Source organism: Mauremys reevesii, linkage group 2 (assembly GCF_016161935.1).
Source record: "Mauremys reevesii isolate NIE-2019 linkage group 2, ASM1616193v1, whole genome shotgun sequence".
Taxonomy (NCBI): Eukaryota; Metazoa; Chordata; order Testudines; family Geoemydidae; genus Mauremys; species Mauremys reevesii.
Genome location: NC_052624.1, coordinates 101,666,450 through 101,686,141, shown reverse-complemented (window position 1 = coordinate 101,686,141; position 19,692 = coordinate 101,666,450). Strand labels below are relative to the sequence as shown.

General features: G+C 38.3%; 1 protein-coding gene across 10 annotated transcripts in view; it reads left to right on the top strand.

Annotated features, from left to right (window-relative positions):
• The window catches only part of TNS3 (tensin 3), a 350,809-nt gene that overhangs the window by 110,119 nt on the left and 220,998 nt on the right, over positions 1 to 19,692 (top strand). For 8 of the 10 annotated variants that reach the window (XM_039523944.1, XM_039523943.1, XM_039523948.1 and 5 more), the window contains one exon: positions 5,471 to 5,508. In XM_039523944.1, coding sequence (XP_039379878.1) covers positions 5,471 to 5,508 — 38 coding nt within the window. Of the gene's footprint in view, positions 1 to 10; positions 133 to 5,275; positions 5,293 to 5,470; positions 5,509 to 19,692 lie in introns of those variants that run through there. The other 2 variants (XM_039523945.1, XM_039523949.1) reach the window with 2 other exon arrangements.

Sequence of the window (19,692 nt, the reverse complement as noted above, 5' to 3'; positions counted from 1 at the left end):
AATTATCAACTGTGATAATACAAGGAAACAGACAGACCATAGTCTAGAGACGAGTTGGCTGGTATATCACCTGTAATTGGTTCTGAAGAATGTCATGGTTTGATAAAAACTGCTCGTTGAGTTCTTTTCACTGTAAGTCATGTAATGTTTTTTACTGTAAATCACAGTCATTTTTGTTTCCTTAACAGCTCATATGCTATGAATATGTTGTATTTGTCAAAGATTTTTTCATGTTTGTTGACCCCTTTACTGTGAGGCATTATTGGCTTTTTGCCACTGAAGTTGTCTAAAAGAAATACCCTCTAGGATTAAGTGGCTACTATAAAGTTAATGGAAAGTCGAGAGATGATTCATGTTATCTGATTGTCTGGTTTCTGAGGTATTCATTCTCTTGAAAAGTACTATATGTATCAGCTAGAACTGCATTGTGCATCTTTCTGTACAGATACTCAGAGGGTGTACGCATCAAGGAAAGGGGAATTCTAGAGGGTGCTGCAAAGGAAGGATCACTAAGCATGATGGGATGAAATTAAGAAAAGGATAATTTAGGATGAATATTAGGAAAGTGAAAGCGTCTTTTGGCTTGGGTTAGTCTCCCAAGGGCAGTGGTAGAACCCCCTATTGTTTATGGTGTTTATAGCCAGACTGGACAAAACACTGGAATTGCTTCATAAGGAACAATCTTGCCTTGTCTGGGAGATGGACTGGATAATGTTACAGATGTGGAGGAGGCGGGAGCAAATTGGTTTCCTCGCTGTCCCTGGCTTCTCCTACAGGTGCCAGGTCACAAAGTAACTGATTAGAGGCAGCACCCCATCACCCTGTGCTTCACATAGCCACCTACAACAAGGCTTTAAAGCCTCCAGCTCTCCCAGGAGTTTCCGCAGAGTTGCAGCAGCAAAAGAGGCAACACTCCCTCCTGTTTCAGAGCCCGCATTTATCCAAATCAGAGCCTGCATTTATCCAACTTTTTGATTCTGCCAGCTACAGTTTTTGTACGCTGTGTGGCTACAAACTCATGTTTACCTGTTCTACCCCCTGTTCTACCTCTACTCCCTCCCATTCCCCATTCCCCAGGCTTATGCTTTGTGTTCCAGTCCTTTTTCCTGTCTCATCACTAGCCCCCACTCCTAATGTTCCATGGCCCTTCACCCCCATAACAACAACAGAAACCTAAAAATAAACATCTTTGTTTTAGATTTTTGTTCTTTCCTTCTTTTTTTTTTTAGTTGAAAAAAATCACACCTTTTTTTTAACAAAGGAAAAATTTCCAAGAAAATTATTTATTTTGGAAAACGGCCATTTTTCATTGAATGCATTTTGAGCAAAATATTTTGACCAGCTCTACAACTTTTTTTTTTTTTTACTCTTGAGTTTATTTTTTTATGGTCTTCTTAAAATAGCAATTGAAATATTGGCATGAGGCACTTTCTTGGGTTGATAACTGGCTGTGAGTTTACAGTTCAAGGTGCAGTTTCTCCCAGCTATTTGCTAATTCCCAGGAAATGTCCCATGTGTGGAGCCGCCTTAGTTTTTTTTATACCTGCTCCAGCAAGTCTGTCAGCTCTGCACTGCTGGCAAAATGTTTGTGTTTTAGCAGAATACTTCCCCGGTGTATGAAATACTAATCTGTACAAGCGGCAATGTCAGCAGCATCAGAGAAATGCATAACGTGGTTGTGTGGCCAAGTGGTTAGCACACACGGCAGGTCCTATTCTAATCTCTTCTATTTATTCTTCTTCTACAAGTCCCTAAGTATCTTTGTGCTTCAGTTTATCCATCTGTAAAATGCATGTTGTGATTACCATATTACTTCACAAGGACGTAACTGTTTGGGGTTCCTTGAATGAACATTGCTATAGAAGTGTAGATGGTGGTTATTGTTCTTAGAGATGCCCTTAAACCATAAAATCCAGATCCGAATTTTGAATATTCCCAACTGTGTGTGTGTGAATTAAAAGCTTTTAGTCTCCCAGGGAATTAAATTCCAATTATGGATCTGGTTTGGAAATCTGGATCTTCAAAGGCTATGTGGTGTTTATATCTGCCCTTTTGCTGTGGGGTGTATATGTGCTACTATTACTGGGTCTTTCTGATATGCCATTTAGCACTGATATGTGCAACAGACATTTTGACTTTCATCCCAGAATGAAACAGAAAGCCTCCTTTCTACCTCAGAACACAAAGGAATGCTTGTTTTGCTCACAGCATCTGGACAGACAGTGATCTCATTCTCAATGTGTTTATTTTTATCTAGCTTTATTATTATTATTAGTGATATTATAGAGTGAGTAAGAGAAAGTAATGAATTACCTTGGGTCTACTGCTTAGCAGTACGGCAGTTCAGGTGGGAATGAGAGCATTTATGGACTCTGAGGAAAATGAAGCTGTCAGGGAAGCTAGACTAATACTTTACCGTGTTGTACATGTAGAATCCCAGTGTTTTACCAGTAAAATATGTGAAAAAAGAATCGAATGAATTTGAACTAAAAGGCTCCACTTGATTTGTAACATTTGCAAGTTACTTTGGATTGTTTATTCCCTGTTCTTAGTAAATCACATACTCATAGAGATAACAGTGATTTATCATGAAATCTTGACCTGTGTTCTGTGCAGAGTTGGAATGTTACTGGAATTATTCAGTTTGATGCAATGTTTGTCATAAGCATTTCTGATAGTGATGATGCAAGGCTCAGCCCTGCAGTCTTTACTCAAACTAAACTCCCAATTCACTTCAGTGGATGTTTATCCTTAGGCGTGGCTGAATTCTGTTTTTCGTTTATTGTTAATTTTGACAGATAATATCAGCGTTTATATTTAAACATTTTTCTTGATGTTTATTTAATTTTTCACAGTTGTGGGAAATTGTGGATGGTCAGATGGCAGGAGGGGAACAATTATTTAATGACAGTAGATATTGAGATTCAAAAAGTTAAAGCTTTATAAGTGTTCAGACATAAACTGTCAACACTGTACATGGAGATATACCTATCTCATAGTGCTGGAAGGGACCTTGAAAGATCATGGAGTCCAGTCCCCTGCCTTCACTAACAGGACCAAGTACTGTCCCTGATCGTTTCTTTTTTCCCTCCCCCAGCTAACTCCCTCAAGGATTGAACTCATAACCCTGAGTTTATCAGGCTAGCGTTCAAACCACTGAGCCTCAGTAAAAACTTTAGCGTTAAATCAAACTCTAATAAGTTCTCAAACAGCATTGTGCTTACTTTGTTTATCTGTAAATGTTGATGATCATCAATGGAAATATTTTTTGCTGGTTTGTGCTTGGTGAAATTGACATTTATCGATAAAAATCTAATCCTTCCAAGTCTATTTATCTTGCATAAGAACTGCAGGTTGTGCCCACAGCCATATATATTGCATGCTATGTAACCTTTGTAATTCGGTAGCACATGAACCAGCTGTGAAACAATTGTAATCATCCTAGAATGAAATATAATTTCATTCTTTACATTTCAAAATACCTTCCACCACTCGTGCTTATTCACAAGCAAAGCAGACAAATAGGCCTTTCTTTGTAACAGCAGGGTTTCCCGGTAGCTTTTTTTCCCTATTTAGTGTTTGTAATGATCATTTAATGATTGCAGACTTGCAGAGCCAGGGTATTGTTTGTATAACTGTGCCATATTTGATACTTCTCTCATTGAATGTCTTCAAATGGATTTTAAAAAGGACTGGATAATTTAGGGGAAAACAACTATGACTTTTAACCCCTTACAGTATCAACGGCATCAAAAGACTCCAAAATTTTAATTCTCGCAAATATTTATTCCTCGTACATGGAATTCAAGCTAATCAGTTTAGTCATCCCCAGTGTTAGCAGGCAAGAAAATCAAATTTCCCCTTGTCAAAATTCATCCTCCATTTGTTTTAGGACTGAATCATTTTTAATTACTCATATCATTATGTTTGCTCCCATACAAGTGTTGCTGGTAGTCAGGACTGTATATTTCTATGGCCTCTACCAAGAGAATAAAAGGTCTCACCTCTTGGGAATGAGGTGGGCACTTAGGCATCTGACAAGATCAGATAAGATAACGGATGATTAAGCCTCATACTACTGAATTTAATGAGATTGATTGATTGATTTATGACCTTGACAACCATTCAGTGTTGAGGGCATCCTGACAGAATTAGAAGATGGCTGACCATGTAAGGACCAGTCAAGATTTGGCACTGTATGTATTCTGAACTGATGGAAAATACAAGAGCAAGTGAAAACTGTAGAACCTCACTGACTTGCACTTACTAATGCCCATTTGTGATTAAAAACCTTTGGTGCTCAATTTAGGAAGTTTGTTTTTATACTACTGTGAAGGTAGGGGCAGGAGACACTAAGTAATTGGGTGCAGACTGCAGCAAACTGTATTACTCTGGGTGTATTACTCCTTCTGGCTGGATTTGCTGGGAAAGCAACATTAGCCTCAGAGTTAAGAAATGCAAGATTCTTGAACATTGACTTACTCTGTCTTGACAGTTATTGCAAATGGAACTGTGAGGTATTCAACAACATATTTAATTTACAAAGATATTCTTTTTTTAAAATTCAGTTGCAGCTTTCTCAAAGACTCTCAGTAAACAAAAGGCTGGACATATGAAAATAAATCAAAACTAAACAGTAAATGAAAAGGTACACACAATGCAAACCTCATTATCAGGCTATATCAGTGAATATTTCTGGATGCAATATTATTGCCTTTCAGTTATTTCAGTGTCTGTCTGGATGCTCTTCCAATTGTCCTTTAAGAAAAATAGTATTTTTATAAATCCCAAACCCACTGTTTTATCACCCAAGTCATCCTGATCTCATCTAGTCTAGTAATTTAAAGAGCTGTAAACTTTAACTTCTTACTTGGATGCACTTTTCATAGGATTGTGCAAAGGACTTTCAATTTTGGATTGTGAAACATATGATCTTACCCTGACTCTCAAGTGACCATGACTGGAAAGTTCTGACTCATTTTGTTCTCTAGACTTGCTGAAGTGATTCACAGATCTTGTAGTGCTTCAGACAATTCGTTAGAAACAAATTAGCATCATTATCCTTGCCGTTTATACCTACTATTTTCATAACACCTCTGGTGTGTGGAGAGCTGTAAAGGCAAGTATCAAGATGATTGGACCCTAACATTATACTAAACATATATAATTAAAATAAAAGGACAGAATACATGAAGGGTGCTAGGGGATTACTACAGTTAATCTTTCAGGGCAGGCTGCATAGTTGCACATAAGGATAAACAGACTAAAGCCTGGTGGCACTGTTGATACCTGGTTAGCAGTTTATTTGTTATTTGTTTATTGGAATTTTTATTGTAAAGAAATGAAGAACATGTTGGTGGAGAAACTGGGCTTTAACAGGCTGTGTGGTAGAAGGCAGCTTTAAAGAGATGTTGAGGGTGGAGGAATAACTGAGTATTTTGCTTATGTATTTTCTTTGCTTTTATTTTAGTTTGCAAGTATGCCTGCCACAAGAAATGTGAAGCAAAGGTAAGCACCTTCCAGATATTCATTTCTCTGCTTGATAATAGTCTCCATTTATTTGAACGTTGGTAGATACTAAGACTATATCAGCTAATCAAAATAAGAGGATTGCTTAACCAGATGCTCAGCTGTTAAGAAATAGTTAATCGCTTTCACTTCTAAAAATTCCTTCCTGTTATTTTGTCTTGTATTTGTTGCTTAACAGCTTGATCCCACACCACTGAAATTAGGAATTTTACCTTTGACCTCAATGGGAACAGGATAGTGATCTCACTTCATACATCTCCATTTAATTGTAGATGAACTTACATAATATCTTATGGTAGCTTTAGTTTGATCAGAGAGAGATCTTATTAATAATTCTTCTGCTGAAGCCAATGAGTGTTTTGCCATTTACTTCAATAGGGTACAGCATCTCATCCTTTACAGTCAAAGCGTCAGTGGTTTCAGTACCTTACTCCTCCCACAAGAGGGCATGGTTCAAGTAGAAAACTGCTTTCTAACCTGATTGATTATAAGCTACAGAGGAGGAAACATGCCCAGTAAACCAGTACATTCTGCTGTTCTGTGTCAAAATGCAGAAGTGATGGGTGCTTTAGAAATGTCAAAGATAGAAATACAGATGAAGAGACAAATAGAAGTTCCATTGGCAGCACAAAGATTTGAGTGTAGGAACAGTAATGAAGATGTTAAGCCCTAGTTTCCCCCCACCCCCAAGTCAAGTGGCAATATCCTGTTTCCATCACTGCCACTTAGTTTATCTCCAAATATACAATGTCACTAGCTTTAATTTTTCTTTCTGGCTTTAATCCTGTGCTCACCTTGAAGAGGGTTGTTGTTGTTTTTTTGTTAATTATTGGATTAAACTAAATATATTCACCCACACTGATGTTTCCAAAGCCCAGAGTGAGCTTTTTGTTTCATTGTTAAATCTGGCACTAAAAGCAGATGGTGAACGTCAACAGAACATCAAGACAGCATAATCCAACATGGTTGAAAAAGGGCTGTTTTTCATTTGTTTTGGATGGCAGGGGACTAATCTATTACATGTTGAGAAAATCTAACTTTGAAGGGCAAAAAGGGAAAAGAAAAAATGCACACCAAGGTGCCACATACTTACATAATCCTAAAATGTCTTTGTATGAGGAGCAAATTAATAATCAACACATTCACCCTTTGGGTTTTCATACAGAGAACACCTGTAAAGATCAAAAACATTATTATTATATTATTATTACTATGATTGTAGTATAAGGATTTTATGTGTACATAATTATACCTTTGCTCAAAAGTGTTTTTTTTTTTTTTACAATTTTGCTAAGGGCTAATACTTGGCATATTGTAAAGTACTATTAAGATTGTAAGAAACTGACATCTGGAAGGAAATTCAAATTTAAGGATGACACTCAGAACTTTCCTCCCCTTCCCCTCCCCCCCCCACCCCTCCATTCTTAAGTACATAGCAGGAAAAATTAGATTAAAAACCAAGGTGTTACACCATTCTATGTTATGTTCTGTCTTGATGTTTGTAAACAAGGATATTATTGAACATATAAAATGTGCTCCGCTATTTAGACAGGTCAACATAAGTGACAGATGAAGTTGCCATTTACTTATATTAATTTGGTTTAACATTACAGTACTTAAACTTTATAATTTTTTTATTATTTCATTGCTGAAGGATTTATGTCATATTAATGTAGTGTTTTCCTGAAGATGATTATTATTAATGAGAAGTGAATGAAACATCAAACATTTGACTTATTTCCCCTACAGCATGATTCTTAATATGAACTTCCATTTTGCACTTCTCTTTTGCTGCCTTTTTTTTTTTTGGCGTGATCTGGTTAGTTTTACGGAGTAAAATAATTCTGCAAATTAGCCCTGTTAAGGCATTTTCACATTTGCAGAGATGTCCTGTAAAATTAATTGCCATAAGGAAATACAAGATGTACTAAACCACAATTGAGTTAGTGTGATCCCATCAGATTAAGCTGAGGAGGGCTGGGTTAAGTTAGTGCTCGGATAGTAGACTTTCACGGAATTACAGTAAGTAGTAACAATGATTCAGTAGGTGGCATGTTCTCTTCTGAGTGCTGTGCTGCTGGAGGTGTCATCTTTCAAATGACATAGAAAATTGATGTTCTGAATATTAGGCATTTTTCAGATTAATAGGGGAAGTTTTCAAAGTTAGGTGCCCAGCTCCCATAGACTTTCAAAGGCCATTAGGTGTCCAACTGTTATTTGTGCCTTTGGAAATCTCTGCCAGTGTCACACATCACAGAAGTGCAAAGTGTGATTCCTGCTGCTGCTATTTCAAATGAAATAGAAAAGTACAAAAAATCAGTATTAATATAAGTCTGCAACTAAAGTATTATTTCTGAGCAACTACACTTGGTAACCTCAGAAGTAGTTGGGTTTCAGTGATGGATAAATGGATCCTTGTGTATAGCCTCTGATCCTGCAGATCCTTCCTCCTGAAGACCTCTGTAGGATTCCATTGACTTCAGTGGGATTCTGCATGAACGTAAGCTTTCACCCGTGAAGATATGATTACATGATCAGGGTAATAGCCTAGATGTCTGGGTTAAAATATATTATATAATGGTAATGGGCTTCGTAAATGCTGATGGATATGTAACTCCCTTGATGCTACCTTAGGTTATATGTTTTGGGAGTACCTCTCTAGCAACCTTCTTTTCAATAGAGAAACATGCCACAAGATTTAAAACATCAGCAATTAATCAGCTGTAAATTGCATGGGAAAGGAGTGCATGCGGGCAGACCCAGTTGTATTTTTGTTATGATTGAATCTGTTTTGAAGACAATAATGTATTCACACACCAAGGGCCTGATCCAAAGCCATTGAAGACAATGGAACCTGTGCGAAGTTACTGTTATAAATGGCTCAAGCTACACAGCATCTTACTGAACCAAATAATGTTTGGGAAAAAAAATCACTTAAAAACAACAGCACAAAGCATTCACCAGTAAATTAATGAAAATTGACATTGTGATGTTGTCTGAGAATTTCATTTCAATAGTGATATTTTTGGTATCTGAACAGTCAGAATCATCCCTTGAAGTGGAGTAGATGTAGTTGTGCCATACAGCCCACATTTGCTCAGACTGTAACTATCTGAGGAAAGGAGTAAGTGCCCAATCCTGATTCCACTTACATTACCCGCAGTTTTGACATTAGCTTCATTAGAAATATGATCTGGCTCTATCATTTTACCAAGGAGAGCGTAAAGTATAGGTGACAGGAAGGCACAGAAAATACCTTGGTATGGAAAACTAAGGTTTGAGAGCAACATTTTGGAATGGAACGTCTGGACTAGTCTCTTAGGTTGGGAGATCTCTCATTGAAGATCCATCTCCCATTGAAGACTTTGTGCAGATCATCAGCTGTTATAAATTGTCATAACTCTATGGAAATCAATGGTGTGATGACAGTTTACACTGTCCCCTCTACCCACTGCCCCTCTCCCCTCATAGACCAATGTCACTCTAAGTTGAGTTGCAATTTTTGCATGGTACAAAGTGTTGAACTTATGTGGGGCTTTAGTTTCACTATATCCAAATTAACTCTAAACAAGTTCCACAGTAGCTATAAAGTTATTAAGTACACAACACTGAGGACAAAATAACAAATGCAAGTAAGCACTGAAAAAAACGTACTAGAACATAAAGGACCAACTGAAGTAAATGACCCTGAAACTGCAAAAGATGTAAGTGAGCTGTGATTAGATTATCGTAATTTTAGCCTACCACATTCAGTGCATCTTACTTCATTCAAAAATAGATATTGTAACACATGAAATGATACACAATAAGGCAAGCACATGATGCTGATCTCAGTACTAAAATGTCTGAGCTGTAAATGCCAAGCTAAAAAAAATTCTTCTCTGTTTAATGTAGCAAAGAAAAACAAATGTAGGAGGGAGTTTAATGGCTGTCTGTATATAAAATCTTAAGTGATATATGCATATCTGTCAAGTTACTATTTTCAGTTCAGCTCTGAAGATAGGAGAGGAGGGCATTAATGGAAATTAAGTATCCACAAATTCAGAACAGATGTCAGGAAGCACTTTTTCATACAGAAAGCAGCAAATATGTGGATTGATCTCCCAGACAAGTTTGTTAAGACAAAAACCAGTGTGGTTACTCAGGACTCAAGCAATTTAATACTATCCTGGGGGGAAACGGAGCACCAAAAAGGACTCCTCCATGACTAGTCAAGTGGCTTGTTTTCAAAAATCGCATATGTTCCTGAAGTTACCCTTGTGGAAATCTATTATAACCTGTCGGTTTAGGGAAAAAAATTCTCTGCTATCTCTCCACAAATAGAGCATCTTTCAGCTGCAGATCTCAAAGTGAACACAGGCATGTGGGAACACTTGGCTTTAGACATAATACAGCTTGATTTGATAGGTCATATTGGTTCAGATCTTAGAGACCATTCTGATTGTCTCTTTAAATGAGTCTGCACAAGTGACCCACAAGGTATGTACAGCTTGGCCAACAAAACACATGGGAACAAGAATGCCCCTCTGTAGTACTCCTCAGGGACAGCAGTGCACACCAGTCACATAGCCAGCAAGATGTGGAACTGGTTTACAAGAAAGAAGGTGGTTCAAGGGAAGATCCATCTACATGGCATACTCTTGCCCTAGGATGCACGTTTGCACAAAAGTTAATGGTGCATGGGCGTTAGGCGAGAAAAGCTTAAAGCTTCCTCCGGCACCTTTAACTCAGACAATATAAGACATGGCCCATGGAGTTTGTACCATTATTGATTACATGTGCTGCAGCAGCTGTGATGGCTGCATGACATCTACTTGCATATCACTCAGGACATGCTGATTTTCCTCCTCCGGCCATTATTGTTCATTTGTGCTTTCGCCACTGCTCAGCTGGGTACTTGTGCTTTCGATCAAACTGTTTCTCTTTCCCATTTTCCTTACTACCAAGCAAGGAGGATCTGGTGAAAATCCTTTGCTACCTTAGAAACTTTTTGAATGGGGTTAGAGGGATGAGTTGGCTGACAAACAATGGTAGCACCATTTCTGATCAGCCCATGTACACATATGTGTGAAGTTACTTATGGCTCATCTCATGTAGAATTTAACATTCAGTTGTCTGCAACAGGATGTTTTTAGAACTAACCACAGCCTCCTAACTTGTTATTTTATCCTATAGTTTAACACTCTATTTTTTTTTTAATGAGAATAGCTCCTGCTATTTATATACTTTTAGGTATTTTCATGGGATTGGGTTATTTTTTGAGAGGGGGAGATGAGGGAAAGAATTAGCTCTATGAAGGAGTATCCACTACCAATATACATATACTGTGTATTAAAGCTGGCTCTATCAAAGTCCCTTTATTGTGTACAGTCTGAAAAAGAGCCTCATATTCAGTTCTTATCCAGAGAACATATTCTGCTGCTTTTACTGTACACATCCTGTTTAATTAGGATAATTAGATTCTTGTATTGCCTCAGTCTATACATGTTTAACTTGGAAGTGGTTCCAGATGGCTATCTATTCAGATATACATAGTGAATTAGTTTGCTGCAGATGCAGACGCTAGGCTCAGTAGTGTCCCCAAACTCTATTCTGGGTTTTTATTTTCAGTTCTTTGTTTCTCTTCAGTGTTGTATTGTTGGGAGCGTTTCTTCTCTCTGGCAGAGATATAGGAATATTCAGGGGCGGCTCCAGACCTCAGCACGCCAAGCGCGTGCTTGGGGCAACATGCCGCGGGGGGCGCTCTGACGGTCGCCGGGAGGGTGGCAGGTGGCTCCGGTGGACCTCCTGCAGGCTTCGGTGGAGCCGCGGGACCAGTGGACCCTCCGCAGGCACGCCAGCGGGAGGTCCACCGGAGCCGCGGGACCGGCAACCTGCAGAGCACCTCCCACGGCATGCCACCCTGCTTGGGGCAGCAAAATGTCTAGAGCCGCCCCTGGCATTATTTATCTGTCCCAGTGAGGTCAGGAGCCTTTCACCCAACCCTCCATTCTGGGACACCATTTTCTTTTCTCCCTCACACTCTCACTTGTGCATATATATGGTACAGAGCTGCAGATACTTGAAAGGCCTCATCTAGTAGCACTGAGTAGACAACCCTGTACCCTTTGGAGACAAAAAAATCTGTTTTCCAACTTCTGTTGTCCTATAAGTCGGAACTCCAAAATAACCATGAACCGTAGAAGGTGTGTTTGGTCCTGATTCGCTTAAGCATGTGTTTAAATCTCATTTACATGAATGGAACTTAAGTACTTGCATAAAGTTAAGCTCACACTCAAGTGCTCTGCTGAATCAGGGTCTTAGTAGTGTGTACTACAAGCCAACTTTCAGGTGAACACTTGAACTCTCTTGGAAAGCCACGCCTATGTCCTTCAGTAAAAGCTGGAAGATTTGTCCAAAAGACCTTTTCATTTTTGGTTCTTTGCCAGTTCCACATTATGTTTCAATGACACAAACATTATACACATGCAGATGGTTTTATAGCTTCTCAAATACTTTGTTGTAGATTAGTTTATTTTAATTGTACAGGGATTCAACTGTACGTGCCTTCCTTTTTTTCCCAATTCAGGAAGCCATCTACACATCTCAGTGGAGTGCAGATTAAATCAAAGCTCTGGGATTTGGTATTAATGACCTAAGATCCTTGTTCAGACTAATTTCCTGAGCTGTAGCAAGCCACTTTACCATAGCCAAAGCCAGACCAAACAATATATTACTCCAAACCTTTTGGTTTATTTTTCCTTTCCTTTCCAGAAATGTTAAATCTATACTGTGAGTCTACTGACTCCTTCTGAAACAGGCCATCAAAAAATCATAAAAGTTAAACATTCAGAATCCCACTTGACACTCTTGTCATTTTTGTCAAAGGTCGCATTTTTGTAATAGTTTTTTTTCAGGGTTATGTATTTCGGAAAACATTATTCTTCCTTTGACGCTTCCTTTCCTTTCCTTTTTCTCTGTTTATGCTGGTGACTAAAGGGAGTTGGAAGAAGGCCTTGTTTTCTGCCCCTGATCCCTAGGGACCTTATGTTCTGTTTTCACTTGATAAACCCTTTAATGACCCAGCAAAGACACAGGGTTTTTTTGTTTGTTTGGGGGTAGCGGTTTGAGAGAAAAAAAATTATGGAAATAGACACACAAAAAATAATATGTAGCATGAATTAAAATAAAACCAGCACAAACAACACAATGCAGGGAAAAGAAAGCAGTACAAATAGTAAAATAAAGATTTTTATTTTATTACACCCTGCTGTACCCCAGAATAGCAATCCAAAAAGTCACTCAAAAAAGAGAGAGAAAAAAGAAAAATGATGCATGACACGCAGTTAAGTTGTCAATCAAAACATGCAATAACCATGAACTGGTTAGGTCAGCAGCAGTGTGCATAAACCGTGATAATAGTACGAATAGCAGATATATAGCAGCAGGCCCTGATTAGTTGCCCACACCCAGCAGTGTGTACACACATATGCACATGCAGCCTTGAACAGGAACACTGAGTCCAGGGAGCAGGAACCAGGAAACAAAACAGGAACAGGGAGGAGGAAGGCAACGCACACACCAGTCATCACATTGTGTTGGATCTGCTGTTGTAAATTCAAAATTGCTTTACTATTGCAAATAAAGAATTGCATAAAATAAAGCTAGAAGAATATGGGTGGGATTTTTCTAAAGAGTGCGAGTGATTTAGGAGTACAAATCCCATTGATTGTCATTGACTTTCAAAGGGACTTGTGGTCCTAAATCACTTAGGTAGGGGGGCTTGTGGTAGTTATTGCCCCTTCCTGGAACTTTTTGGAGCCAGATGGAAAGATCCTGCTTTACTGCTTGTGCAGGGATCAAGGGCGGCTCTAGGAATTGCGCCGCCCCAAGCAGGGCGGTCGCTCTGGCGGTCGCTGGTCCCGCAGCTCCGGTGGACCTCCCGCAGGCACGCCTGCGGATGCTCCACCGAAGCCGCGGGACCAGCGGACCCTCCGCAGGCATGTCTACGGGAAGTCCACCGGAGCCGCCTGCCGCCCTCCTGCGGCACGCCGCCCCACGCGCACGCTTGCTGCGCTGGGGTCTGGAGCCAGCCCTGGCAGGGATGAGGTGGCTCCTGATTCTCTCTTTTCCCCTACCATCCGTGTCAGATAATCCCTTAGATTATCTTCATGAAATTACATAAAAATACCAAAGTAAGCTTAAATAGTTCCTAGCATGTGACTGGTAGATCATCTCTATCTGCCTGTAATGTATTTATATACATACACAAACACTGGAACTCTCTTTTATGATGAAGTCATTGTTTCATAATGACTTCTCTCTAAACAAAAGTTTGCTATAATGCACTATAATTCACTGTACCCACTATAGCCACTATAATTCTTTGAAGAGTTTGAATCTTCAATTTATCTTAACCATAACGAATTAACTGTAAGCATGTTCCACAGCATAATTTGCACAGACTAGGTAACTATCAAGAATAAACTGGATTCTTACTGTTCTAATATTAACATTAGTTTTATTTAACTTGTAGTTGTTTGTGTATTTGCAGGTCTTTTCTCCCAACTAACAAAAAACTATAAATAGAAATATGTTGTATACAAGTATCTTATTTTTGTCATCTTTTGCCTTCAGAAATATGAATCTGTATTTCTTTTTCTTCATACTGTTAAGCCTTCTGTTTCAACCCACAGTCTGGATTAAATCCTGCTCTCAGATGCGCACATTTGGCTCCAATTGACTTCAATAGAACCTTTGCATATGCAATTATCTTCTCCTGGTAGACTTCGTCCTTTATATCTGCTCTGTGCAACAATCCAGGGATGGTGCTTATAGTTGTTCTGCGTTTTCATGAATTTCTCAAACAGAAAGTAGTCAGTTTTCAGCTCTATCGGACACTATCTATCCCAGGTAACATATTATCTAGCTATGGTATATTATATATCCCAGGTGACTATAATACTTATTTGTTCATTGGTGAAGCACACAATGGGGGAACAACTCTCTAGCCTTCAATTATGGTTGTGATGAAAGGTTTTTTTACTTTGGCAATATTGCCTAAAGAAGGGGATTGGAAAAATAAATTAAGCTTAATCCATCTCTTGTTAATATACTAGGTTACCTCAGGAAGGAAAAATTAAGGGAAAAAGTTATTAACAGTAGGTACAATTGAGCTATGGGCTAGACTGCCAAAAGAGAGGTGGTTGAGGCACCTTACACTTCAGATACTCAAGAAGAGATAAGATCAGATCTAATGGGATCATGGTCTGGGTTTCAGAGATGATCCTAAATTCACTGGATAGATGGATACCTTTGGAAGATTATATTAGTTTTGTCTGTGTTCAGATTGTTTTCGGTGATCTGGGAAACCACATCCATTTTCCTTACATGTATCACATGTAGTCTTCTGGAGTTGTGGGCTTGTAAGCAGTGGCAGAATTTGGCCCAGTATGTTCCTGTGGGCAGTACATTATTTGGAAATGGAAATAAGTGTTGTGTCTTGAATGCCACTGTGTTGATAAATTTTGACTTTTTAATAGTGAGTGCAGAGTACATTTTCCCTTTATATATGTGTACTGCTCCTGTCAATGTTAATGGCAGTCATAGTATGTATGCGGAAAAAGAAGAGTATAGTTCTTTCTTGGATGTTTAAACAAATATAAAGGCAGGATAGACTCTGGTATAGAAGCTTTTATGCTCAAATGACACCATATGTTGCTTCTCAGAAAGAAGGCCACTACTGTGATGACAATAGAATCAAATGCCAGTTTTAACTAAAAGCTTTCTACCTTTGTTTCACAGTTTATATTTAGTAGCATTTCCCAATTTAGAGTTCTTCCCACATCAAATTTCAGGTAATTGTGCTGAGCACAACAAAGATGATTATTTTCTGGAAGAGACATTTTAAAACACCAGTAATTTGAACTTGAAGATTCAAACTAGACAATCCTTTCAATATACCCTCACTGAGTTTTAACTAGAAAAGCAGCAAAGAATCCTGTGGCACCTTATAGACTAACAGACATTTTGCAGCATGAGCTTTCGTGGGTGAATACCCACTTCTTCAGATGCAAGTCATCCTGAGTTTTAACTGTCATTAATTTATTATTGTTTTAAAATAACTTTTCTTTAAGAGCTGGTTAAACTGAAAATAAATTTGGTTTAGCCTGATTTGGAATGTACAGATGGTCAGTGTTTTCATTTACTCCATATATGCAATTGTTATCAGGTCAGATTAAAGCTATTAACAGCAGAATTGTGTGAAACATGGAGGTTTTGCGTTTCAAAGACTTGTGTGACATTTTCCTTTGTTTTCAATACTCAGGGGTTCAGCCCCTTCTTTCGCCTATGCTACACTTTTTAGGTTTGGGATTAGAATGAATCCAAAACTCAGATGAAGGCTTGCCCAAAGCTGTTAAGTGAAAGCCACATGAAACTCTGACTTTTGAATGGTCTCAACAGGATTCCATCAATCAGAACAAATTCAATGAGGTTTACAAACTTTAAGGGCTTTTACCCTGTGGTTTGGAGTTTATTACAAATATAAAACCAGGTTAGTATTTAAAATTTTGGGATTGAGTGAGAAATTATGTTTATTTCTTATTGGGCATAAACTCAGAGGATTACAAAATTTTACTCCAGCTGTAAATGGTCTTTGGATTTTGCAGGGCTGCCCCTAGAAGTGATTCTGAAAGGTAATACTAGATTCCACTATCTGCAAAATGTTTTGTCCTCCATTAGATTTAATGTCATTCTAATGAACTGTTCTGGCTGACCACAAACTGTCGGCAATAGAGTGACATAATGATTTGAAAAAGCTTTCTATGGGCATAAAGACTGTATTGTTAAATGAGCAGATATGCCATGCTGGGGTTGTACATTGGACAGTCGGTTGCTGTGCTTTCCTCAGATTGAAAAAAACATTTTAAAGCAGATTATGGTTAGATAAAAAATAAGTTTTAATCTCACTTTTTAAGACAGTAGATGGCTGTTTTGTGTAACCAGTAAGTGTACAATTTCTTGGCTTTTTATCAGCAAAACAACACCACCTTCCTAAATCCCATAGCTGGGGAGAAAAGAGTCTTAACTGCATGGTTTCTTTTTTCTTCATGTAAATTTAAGTGTATTACTTGAATTTTCTTTTCTCCAACATGAAGGATCTGTCGTCAACACCTACACATTTTCTCTGTCTGAAAACTGCTTTGTTTTTGGTGAATTAGGGGAGGATCTCCTCCTTGACCCTTCTGTTTTCTGTCCTACTCTAATCCACTCTGTATAGACACGGGAGACCTAACACAAGCTTCCCTCATGAAGCAGGAATCCTTTATCACAGGGGAAAAAAGAATTTGTCAGTCTTATAAAGGGCATCACGTGGGATCAAAGAAGGCAGGAATTATGTGTTTCACACTGATGTTGCCTAGAACAATCACTTAGGGTGTGTTATAACCCATGTCACATTTGAATCCTGGTTTCTAGCGATGAATACTTTGGAGCTCTCTGCCAGCCATTCCTTTTGCTATTTTTTTTTAAGAGTGGCTTGCTCTTACAGTACACTTATACTCATAGCTTTACTCATGAGTTTTTATTACCATTCTTAAGGCCTCAGCTTCTTGAAGAGCAATGGTGACAGTAATTGGGCAATTGCCCTTGTGAAAATCATCCTATAGTTATCTACAGCAATAGACCCTATCCTATGGTAAGCTGTAGCATTTGGACCATTACTGTGTTATATTGTAGACTTTTTTTTTTAATGAAGGTGAACATAACAAGCTACTGGGGGACTCCATCACAACCTGGACAATATTCTGGACAGGGCATGAGTTTGAGGGCTGAGGGACTTGAAACACTCAAACAGTCCAAATAACTTTCAGAATTATATTGTGTGGGAATGTCTTACCACTTTCATGAAAGGGAATCAAAGCAGTACTCTAAAGAAAACATGAGTAATAACATTGTTGGAAAGTACTGGCAGACAAAGAATACTGCATGTGTATGAAGCTATAAATACACATGCAGTGATTTCAATAAACACCATGAGAGTTACAGCTTGTAAGATTTCCATTATCAGAAGCCTGAGCTGTACATTTAGCCTTATCAGTGTTTACTTGTACTCTTCTGTATCGTAACACAGGATTTTAATAATAATTTTATATACTTTTTACTATTTTTTTCTAAAGGGCTGCTCCCCTTATCCTCCCATAGTGTTTCACAAAAATGTTTCAAGTGTTTCACAAAAATGTAAAAATATAGTACAGTTAAAACATGCGAACACAATGAAAACAAACAATGTTTATGGAGAAAACCATTAAAAAAATACATATCCATAACCCTCTGTCCCAAACCCTCCTATGTCTCTTTTTTTGTGACAGTCACATTCTTTTGAAAAGCTTGGGGAGTTAAAAACTGACACATTTAAACATATAAAACTTAATGCCAAGACTTTCATGGGATGCAGCATTGTTGGATGCTGAGATTATGACACTGGAAATGACTGAATTAACCGACAAACTTCTGCCATTTTTATATTATAATCCTGATGTCACACCATTTTTCAGCCATATTACTTTGGGCTGTGAACTCATTTCATAAAATGAGCAACACCTGAATCAGGATACTCCAGGGAGTTTGAGAGAGTGGTGTTGGTAACTTAGTACAGGATATGCTTCCTTCTGAGCCCACTAGTGCTGCAGCATGAGGTTAAGGGCACCATGCTGTGGGAGATCATTGGGATGAGATGTAAAACATTAGAAATGGGGCCTGATTGCACATAGTCATTAGTCCTCCCATAGCGTTCTTCTCAAGAGAAGCAACGTTAGCACTGGTGTCCATACATAGAGTGAACAACTATTTTTATTTCCTACTAATGCCTCGTTCAGTTTCAACTGAATAATTATTCTTTGCTTCCTTTCTTAAACTGATATGTAGTACTGTTAATCAGCGATTGCATTCTACCCCAGAGATGGCTGCTTTTCAATGATGGGAGATTTTAGTCCTCAATCCTGCAAGCTGGTCTGTGCTTTGGACCACCCAAAGAAATGAGAAGTTCTGTAAAAATATAAGGCTTTATGATGTATTTTACTGGATATGGTATTTTCAATGGCATTGAATTGAATGACATTCAATGAAATTTTCATTTAATTCGATTGGGGACATTAACACAGGTACTGTGTACATAACATTACATCTCAACAAAAAGGACAAGTCAGAGATCTATAGAGTCCCTTATACAGATGCTGTGTTGTAATAGGAATATTGTAATAATATTTAGTTTTTTATGGAAGGAATAAAATAATAAATAAAGGTGAAAAGACTCATAGCTCAATGTAAGCCTGAACTTTTAACTTGTGGCCTGCAACAGAGGATGAAAGCTGTCTCTGTAAATACCATTTAGAGTTTGCTTAAACACATATTTCTTTTCCTCTCATCTGGAATGATCAATTCTGTCATATATCAGATTTGGTCATTTAAACCACTGCTTCATAACAGGTGGACCCAGGACAGTTCTAAGTTCATCCCCAGTACATAATAAATATTTATTTGCTCCATCAAATCAGTTGTACATTATTTTATAGTGATGAGAGTAGGCAAAACATTTTAGGACTATATTTTCAGCAGGCCTCTAAAAATGCCTCTTCACAATTTCTTGGGGCACATGTGCACTCACACAAAAGCCCAGTATTTCTGTGATCACACCAGGAAATTTTATGTGCAAAGGCTGATCTGCAAATTAAAAGAATATGCTTAGAATTTTTCTGTGTCTATTTTTGTAAGTCCTATGTAAAGGTGACCTTTTAATAACTATAGAAACCAATGATGGAAGAACTTGAGCTTTGGCAGTGCAGTCGGGGGAAGCACCCTGTGTTTCAAAGCCCTGATCCAATTCCAGGTGGAAGACAATGGCAGTCTCTTCTCCTGTTCTCTTGTGCAAGCTGACATATAACTAGATAGGAAGGGCAAGAAAAGCTCCTTCACATGTTCTGTGGAAGATGAAGGAGAGAACTACCATGGAACAGACTGGGCATCCTTCCTTGCATTGTTGGATGGGAAGATCAGAAGAGTTTTCTTTGTTGATGAGCATTCCTGCATCAGAGTAGATGGAAGAGAGTAGATGAAGGGATCTGCTGCTACCAGCTCAGAATGGAGGTACTTTTTTGTGCCTCTGTTGTAACTGTGAGTTCAGCA